The sequence below is a fragment of the Pleuronectes platessa genome, chromosome 21 (assembly GCF_947347685.1).
Source record: "Pleuronectes platessa chromosome 21, fPlePla1.1, whole genome shotgun sequence".
NCBI lineage: Eukaryota > Metazoa > Chordata > Actinopteri > Pleuronectiformes > Pleuronectidae > Pleuronectes > Pleuronectes platessa.
In genome coordinates, this window is record NC_070646.1 from 11,859,969 (window position 1) to 11,869,424 (window position 9,456).

Genomic DNA, 9,456 nt, shown 5'->3' on the forward strand with positions numbered 1-9,456 from the left:
CAGCCAACGAAGCGGGAGCCATGCCCGTCCCCGCCGCATACCTCGGCGAATCCCCCGCCGCGGCCTTCGCATCCTCGGCCTCGCTTGTCCCGCCGCCGCCGATAAACACGCGGCAGCCTGGCGTCGTCACCTCGCTGCTGTACAGCGGCTCCAGGTTCCGGGGCCACCAGAAGAGCAAAGGGAACTCGTACGACGTGGAGGTCGTGTTACAGGTACGGCTGCCGGGGGGGTCGGACATTTTCATGATGCAGTGGCGAGCTGTCAGGGCGACGTGGGGATCTGTCAAACGGGCGCTGTGGTGACTGACAGCTCTGAAATCAGTGGGGCCTGTCGTCGATCAACCCGCCAAGCTAACTGTCACTGTAGCTACAACCAGCAGCCCTGTTTAACCATTAATGCCCATTTAATCCACTGATATTATACGTATTTAATTCATTGTCGTTATAAGTAAACACCTCCCTGTTGAGGTTTGATGTGTTTGTGCTGCACCACGTAGCAGGACTCATACACACACATGCATGTTTATGGTTGTTTTTGTGTGAGAGGATATACATAGCAAGTGATTATTCCTATATCATATAGTACAACATCACATAATCCGTCTTTCTGGCTGAACGTCACTATACAGATGTGTAGTAACACGCTGTTGTTTGTTGTGGTTCCTTTACTAAGCATGTCACCATGGAGGATTCCTACCTGTGTGGCTACCTGAAGATAAAGGGACTGACTGAGGTGAGACGAGTCTTTCTCTTTAATATCAAGCCACAAATGTGAATGTTTAAAAGCTGGTTCCGGCCACTGGCTCGTGGTGCCCACCCCCCAACCCCCCCATTTTCCCCCAGCAGACTGGTACAATCTAGCTCCAATCGGTCCTGCTCAGTATTGTGTAGTTTGCTTTGTACCGAGAGGATGTCAAGTTGGAGTCCAGAGCAGGTCCGAGCTCGTTGAAGCTGCCTCACCACCCGGGTGTCCCCGGGTCAACTTGACAGCATCTTTTAATAGTACATGCACAGTCAATGATGACTGTCTCTGCAGGGACGGGGTCAGACTAGGACGATTGGTATGTTCGAATGTGACAGCAGCTCTTCTTACTTGATTGAAATCATTCTACCTTCATCATTCAATCAATCAATCCATTATCAATACTGCTTATAAGTTTCGCAGGATGGGGGGGGGGGGGGGCTGGAACCAATCCCAGCCGGGGACACCATGAACAGGTCACCAGCGGATCATAGGACCGACACAGAGGCAAATAACAATCTTGATTCAAGACTGTGGTGTTCCAGTTTGAGAGCAGGGCTTACTGATTTCACTTTTGATTTTGTTACGCTTTCACTCTAAACCCTGCACTTGCATTTAAATAGCACCCTACTTGCTCTGCTTGTGTTCTAACTTTGCGCTTGTACTCAGATATTTTGTTGCTGCTTGGACTGATTTCCACGTGTGAAACAGCTGCTCTCAGATTTCTCCTGTGCTCTTGTATTCCTTTGTACAACAAGTCTGTCAAAACTCTCCAACCTTTAGAATGAAAAAATAAAAAACTAGCTAATGCACCCACAAGGAGGACGGGACTACTTCATTTTTTGAGTGCGAGTACAGGGTGTGAATGTGAATGTGACTTTTTAATCAATAAGTCCTGCTCTCAAGCTGGAGGACCACTCTCTTGAATACAGATGAGAACGAAGAAAACGCAATTTAAATTTTCCAATTAACCTAACCCCAATCTTTGAACTGTGTTTTTTCATCTCACTGTGCGAAACATAACTATAAATTAGTGTCACTAATATGATTTATGTACTGTTGTGTTCACGCTCATAGGAATACCCGACTCTGACCACATTCTTTGCCGGAGAGATCATCAGCAGGAAACGGCCATTTCTCACCAGGAAATGGGATGCAGATGAAGATGTGGATCGTAAGCATTGGGTAAGGCCAGAACTGAATTCAAAAACTCTGCGGGGCTCCACACATGCTGTTTTATTGTGCCATAATCAATATTAATTTTGTGTGAAGGGCAAGTTCCAGGCCTTCTACCAGTATGCAAAGACCTTCAACTCAGACGATTTTAACTATGAGGATCTAAAGAACTCTGACTTTATTTTCATGAGGTGGAAGGTAAGGTGCTGCCTGAATTAGAGCTCGACCACATGTTCATGTAAGTGACCCCTGACCTGCAGCTGCTGCTGTTCCTCACCCTGTGCGTCCCCTCAGGAGCAGTTCCTGGTCCCAGACCATACTATCAAAGACATCAGCGGCGCTTCCTTTGCTGGATTCTACTACATCTGCTTCCAGAAATCCACAGCAACGATCGAGGGTTACTACTACCACAGGAGCTCTGAATGGTAACACAGCACAACACTGGTCACTGTGGGGTCAATTGATTTTAGTGAAGGAAAAGGAAACGTTTCTGGATCAAATTCCAGTTGTTGACGGACATGGTTTGCAGCAGCTCCTGTCGGGGTGCACTGGGAGCTGCTGCTGGGATTAACCAATAATCTGACTATTGACCTTATTCAGAATAAGACATTATTACCATTATGATATCTACATTTGTTAGTAGTACAATGTTCCTTTCCAATTCCTGTTTACAATCATTGTCTGATCAAGACTTGCATCAACATTATTTCCTACTGCTTGTGTTCCCTTGAACCCAGGGCATGTCTGGGTAACTGCTGTTCATGTTTATGTCGCATTATGCTGTGAAAACTCCAATAGGATGTTACACAGTGATTGAGATGTATACACGTCTACATAACGCGACTAAGTTCAGAACACGCCACATTTCTTCATTTGATTATTGCTTATTCTGACATGACAGTGTCTTATTCAGATTATTGTCTTAATCGGATTAATAATAAAATGTGAACACGTCTAATGTGGCGTGCTTCCTAACTAATTTAAATACCTCTATGTGAATGAAGCCACAATGTGTTGCTTTTGATTGATCCGGTCCTACTGCCTGGTTTTGAGCTTGCGTGTTCTCCATCTTTAGCGTTTTCACTTTAATGAGGTGTTTCTTTAGTTTTCCTCAATTCCCTCTGTGCATAATAGTTAGCCTGTTGTTACAAAACACTATCATTTCATTCTTTTGATTGTGTTTAATTCTCTGCTTTAACCAAATATAGCCCAATGTTTTGCTAGTTTTAAGCTTTTATCTGAAGAAGAAGAAGAAGAAGAAGAAGAAGAGGCTAGATGCTTTGTTTGCATCTGTCTTAACTTTGATACAATTACAGATTCCAAGAATCCTTTCTCTATGATCCCTCACGTTTGTGATGACGGTTTGAATCCAGTGTGGGAGTCTGCTTCAAACACTACCAATTATAGCCATTTACCTGTAAAGGGCGTATAACTGAATGTTAGCACCAGATTCCTCCCCCATGGATGACGTTGTCATCAGCATGTTGTGTAGTCGGCCCTTATCTTTTCCTAACATATACCATGTTGTTGCACTGCAGGTACCAGTCTCTAAACCTCACCCATGTTCCAGAGCACAGTGCAGCCATCTATGAGTTCCGGTGACCCCGGCCAACATCGTGGATCTTTAATTTTTTTATTTTTATTATTGGACGGACAAAGACTTGGGGCTAAAGCACAGTTATGCAGATGCTACTGTGGAGGAAAAGGAGAACAACCAAGGTCGAGAACGTGAGCTTTGGCAAAGTGCTCGTGTGTTCTCACTCAACGGATGGACAGCTGACCGATCAGTGGACGGGACAAATGAATGTATGCACAGATGAGATGAGAAGGAGGAGCCAGTTCTGCTCACTGGCTGGAGCTTGTGACGTCGGAACCAGCAGCAGAGACTGGGTGTGGGTCATATCAAACAGCCATTCTATCACGTGTTTTAATGTCTGGTTTTAAAAGACGCTTTGCCAAGCATCTCAAGACACTTTCTAAGCTGAGCTGGGAATGTCTCCCTCTTTCTGTTGAAACTAGAAATGTTTCCCAGCTTTCATCCAGCAGATGCAGAACGAGCTACATAAACACGTTCGGCGACAGCAGGACAAGGACTCCTCGGAAGAGTCCGCTTTTATAAACACAATCCCTCAAGAAGTACAATCACGTCAATTTTGCTTTTCAAGATTATAGCTCTTCCCGTTTGAGGAATCAGAGCTTTAATTGAACCATAAGCTACAGTAAAATAACAGTATTCTTTTTTTAACGCTAAGCTGGTATTAGTTTGCCTGCCCAGAGTATGGCTGCAGCGTGGCACCTTTTTTTAAAGGCTGAAGTGTGAGTGATACACAAAACAAGCTTTTCCCCTGTGTTTCGTCAAACCTTCTTGTGAGATTATTATCACGTGATTGCTGTGGATCTGAATCTATTGAGAATTTGCACAAAGGTGGAGTACGCGTTACCAACGCCTGCAGTCGGAATTCTACATTCGCATTCCTCAGTACACAAGCTCCGAGCGTCACGGTGGCAGGTCAAGCTTTGACTTTGACTGTTTTTAAAGTGTTTTGAGCCAAAACAACGACATAGAAGTATTCAGAAAGAAAGTATTTTATTTAGCCCTGCGCTCTGAATTAAACACAGAGCTTTTTACCTCCCTATGTGTCATTTTAAATTAAGACCCACCCCCCCACTATCCCTACATTTACACGTCTCCTCGACTATGCAACACTGTCAACATAGCACTCTCCAAACATCAAACCTCCGGATTTCAGAGACAAAAAGTTTATTCTATCGTTAAAGAGTATATGAAAAATTACAAAAAAAAGAATCTATCTTCATTAAAAGAGGTATTTTTGTTAAATTGCCTATGAAATCACCCTCCTCCCCGGTCATGATCCCCCTCCATGTGATGGTGCCATCTTTTTAAACGTTTATCAGAGTTGTATTATAACAGGTCAGAAGTGTGTTTGAGAACAAGCCTGGATTTGATTGATGTGTGACTGTAAAGAATCGATTGCAGATTTGAAAAACAGAAAAAACAATTGGTTTCAAAAACTTTCCCCTGTGTCTTGAATTTCTGATTGACACATTACATCGTAAACACATATTGCATGAATTTATTTCAAAAAGTGCACATTATCTTTGTGTACAGCTGAGTGGATTTTTCAGAATGAGGGGTCCACAGAGGAGTGTTATTGTGGTGTTAGACAGGAACACAGTGTGCGCTGCGATACAGAAGTGCTGATAAGAGAGAAAACCCTCTCGAGCTAAATCGGGGAAAGAAATGTTTTCCATCAATTTTTTCAGCTATACAGCTTATCCTTTTAGGGATCGGGTGTGGAGCTGAATCTTATCCCAGCTGACATTAAGCGGGAGGCGGGGTACACTGTGGACAGATCGCCAGTCCATCACAGGGCTGTGGGGCAACAGTGCCAACCACCATGCTACAGAAATATATGGTGTTCAATGTACTAACACACAATGGTGCAGGTAAAATTGTCATGAAACACAAAGTACAGAAGTTACAGGGAAGGTCACTAGTTTTGCAGAAATTTCGGGGGAAACAGGTTTGTATAAAATATATATATAAATGCATAATATAAACATTTACCCAATGATTATAATAGCTTGATAACTAGAATTACAAAAGTTAAAACATTTTGTCCTGAGGGTGGCGTGAATGTGTGCTGCACACTTCCTGGTGAATCCATCCAACAGTTGCTGAGGCATTTCACTCCAAACCACAGCCGTCGACCTCACGGTGGCACCAGAGCCATCGTGTGCAGATCCACCCAGCAGCAGACGATGAGATACTGAGCACACACGTCACCTCAGTGGCACTGGAGGAAAAGTCAGACAGATTATCAAAGCTTTTAGGATCCATCCTCCCGGCAGCATGGATATCTGCACTAAATTGAATGGCTGCATGTGTGTTATAGCTGCAGAGCATTTGTCATTTTAGGTCTCTGCTGTTTAAATGAAAGAAAGAAGGAAAAAGGGGATAATCAAAGTCACAATAAGTCCAAGTCACTTCAAGCTAGAATAACGAGAGACCAAAAGGGGGTAGTTACTCTGTGTATTTTGTGTAAAGATAATATCTGTGTCACCCCCAGGCCTGAAATGTTGCACTACTCATTACTGGAAGTTCTAGGTGTGTACACCAGCTTTCTGAAATAACTGTGACCAAACAGATACATGGTTTTCACTGACACTGAAGGAGTTACAGTGCCTTGCATAAGTATTCACCCCCCTTGGACTTTTTCCCATTATGTACTGTTACTAACTGGAAATCAAATAGACTTAAATAAACTTTTTCCCGTTTGATCAACAAAACATGCATAGTACTTTGGAGGTGCAAAATACATTTTATTGTGACACAAACAATAATGAGAACAAAAAAGTTGACATCTGTTGGGTGCATAAGTATTCACCCCCCTGTGTCAATACTTGGTAGAACCCCCTTTCGCTGCAATTACAGCTGCAAGTCTTTTGGGGTATGTCTCTACCAGCTTTGCACATCTAGAGATGGAAAGGTTTGTCCATTCTTCTTGGCAAAAAAGATGAAGCTCAGTCAGATTGGATGGAGACCGTCTGTGAACCGCAATCTTCAAGTCTTGCCATAGATTCTCTATTGGATTGAGGTCTGGGCTTTGACTGGGCCATTTTAAGATATTAACATTCTTTAATCCAAACCATTCCTTTGTAGCTCTGGCTGTATGTTTAGGGTCATTGTCCTGCTGGAAGATGAACCTCCGCCCCAGTCTCAAGTCTTTTGCAGACTGCATCAGATTTTCTTCAAGGATTTCCCTGTATTTGGCTCCATCCATCTTTCCCTCTATTCTGACCAGTTTCCCTGTAGCTGCTGAAGAGAAGCATCCCCACAGCATGATGCTACCACCACCATGTTTCACTGTTGGGATGGTGTGCTCAGGGTGATGGGCAGTGTTGGGTTTTCACCACACATAGCGTTTTGAATTGAGGCCAAAAAGTTCAATTTTGGTCTCATCTGACCAGAGCACCTTCTTCCACATGTTTGCTGTGTCTCCCACATGGCTTCTGGCAAACTCCAAACGGGATTTTTTATGGATCCCTTTCAACAATGGCTTTCTTCTTGCCACTCTTCCATAAAGGCCAGATTTGTGGAGTAGACGACTAATAGTTGTCCTGTGGACAGATTCTCCCACCTCAGCTGTGGATCTCTGCAACTCCTCCAGAGTAACCATGGGCCTCCTGGTTGCTTCTCTGATTAATTTTCTCCTTGTCCGACTCTTCAGTTTGGGTGGACGGCCTCCTCTTGGTAGGTTTGCGGTTGTGCCATATTCTTTCCATTTTCTTATGATGGATTTTATGGTGCTCAGAGAGATGTTCAAAGCTCTGGATATTTTTTTATAACCTAACCCTGCTTCATATTTCTCCACAACTTTATCCCTGACCTGTTTGGTGAGCTCCTTGGTCTTCATGATGCTGTTTGTTCAGTAATGATCTCCAACAAACTCTGAGTCCGTCACAGAACAGGTGTATTTATACTGAGATTAAATTGCAGACAGGTGGACCCTATTTACTAATTATGTGACTTGCAAATGTGACTTGGGAATGCAATTGGTCGCACCAGATCTTTGTTAGGGGTTTCACAGTAAAGGGGGTGAATACATATGCACTCAACACTTTTCAGATTTTTATTTGTAAATAATTGTGAAATCCATGTAGTATTTCCCCCCACTTCCAAATGATGCACTATTTTGTGTTGGTCCATTACATAAACTCACGATGAAATAAATTTTAATCTGTGGTTATACCATGACAAAATGTAGAAAAGTCCAAAGGGGGTGAATACTTATGCAAGGCACTGTATCTGTTCTCAGAGTGTGCGCAACTCCGACCAGGCTGAGTGGCCACTTTATCACCTTATTGGACGCACATATGTATTGATATCAGATAAGGAAAATATCCATTGTGTTTTAGAGGAATATGTGTGGCTGTACAGCAATGACCCCCCCATATATCTGGATCCACAACCAATTTCACTTGCTCATCGATAGATATCAAACCTCTACATATGGTGTGTTTTTTTTCATTGAGATCTCTGCATTATTACTGAGACCATTGTCTGAACGGATTTCCATGAAACCTTGTGGTGATGCAGTATGGGTAAGGGAAGAAACCATTACATTTTGGTGGGAATCTGGATCAGGGAGCAGATCCGACATTGTGAGATGAAGTATTTTTAATTGATTTCTCAGAGAATAACTCGTGGATCTTGATGAAAAAAGAATCTGACATGTTTAGGGGACTGATATTAATGAGTTTGTGCAATTTGTTGCAGATCCTTGTAAAAATCCAGATCTGGTAAATTTAAATGTGGTTTCATAAGGGGAATGTTGGACCTCGTGGAGGCATATGCACTCTACTGAGTGACGTTCTAGTTTATTAAAAAAATTAATTCCTACTACTTTATAACTGTGGCCTCTTCATCCAATCCACTTCAAAAGTTAAAGGTGCCTTTGTTGACCCACACAGCAGTCTACCACCAAGTTTAAAGTGTATTTTGAGTGACCTGCTGACAGACGAATAAACAGCAATGAAAAAGAAACCTCCTTGGTGGAGTCAAAAAAGACAAATGACGAATAATGTAATGCCAGTAACTGCAGCTATCGTGAGTTCAGCGGAAAACTCGGTTTAAATGATCTCGTTTCGAGTCGAATTTGAATGTCGGGGCTTATAGACACTCGGGTGACACCAGAGCAGTAGCATGGATGCTTTAAAAGTTTTTTTTCTGTTTCTTTTTTTTACTTTTAAAGAAGGAGTTACCATTTCAATTGTATTGGATTTGTCTGTTTACCCCTGTCTACCCCTGAAACTTCAAAAGTGTTTTGTGGACTCTAACACACATTCATTATCTTTAAGAAAAGTGTTTATCTTCTGTACAATCCAGATATGTTAGACTAAACTGGGCTTGGTTTTTTAAACTTGACTTACCTTTTAAAGGCTTGTTCAGAGGAGTGATGAAATCTGGGAATATTTCCACAGGTGATTTTGTAGCAGGATAAGGTTATAATACAAATATTTGCAGTTTTAGTGTCCGCAGCCAGTTATAATGCCAAACCAAAGATGTGGCATTTCCCAGCATCCTCTCTTGGCACCATGGCCCTGATTGGAAGTCAGAACTGAAGCATGTCATCTAAAGGGTTGGTTAGCTAACATACTCTACAAGTGGTGAATCAGCCAGTGCATCAGCCAAAAACGTGCACAGGTACAGTAATTAACCAAATGACATAACACGTCCACATGCTTTTTCCTCTTTCAAGATCATAAACACGTTCTTTGTATTCTTAACAAGTGTAAACACACCAGTTTTTTTTTATATGGTGTTCCTTCAAGGAAGGATGCTGATGCTTCCTTGTAAGAAATCTCCCCATCAATTTACATACATAAGGAAAAGGGCCTGAAATGCCGTGCAAGCAATGACAGCTTTCATGATAAGCAGATAGACAGTCACTTGGTCAATGGTTAATAGCCTTAACTACTGGAGTTTTGCAGGTGAAACTGTGCAAAGTTACCGAT

At 42.5% G+C, this 9,456-nt stretch overlaps 1 protein-coding gene across 1 annotated transcript; it reads left to right on the plus strand.

Moving 5' to 3' along the window:
- Positions 1-5: 5 nt before the first annotated feature.
- LOC128427113 (glucose-induced degradation protein 4 homolog) lies at positions 6-4,954 on the plus strand. Its single transcript, XM_053414203.1, has 6 exons — positions 6-212; positions 673-732; positions 1,819-1,926; positions 2,014-2,115; positions 2,212-2,342; positions 3,456-4,954. Exons 1-6 carry the CDS (start codon positions 21-23, stop codon positions 3,517-3,519), a joined length of 657 nt encoding a protein of 218 aa, XP_053270178.1. The 5' UTR covers positions 6-20; the 3' UTR covers positions 3,520-4,954.
- Positions 4,955-9,456: the final 4,502 nt, after the last annotated feature.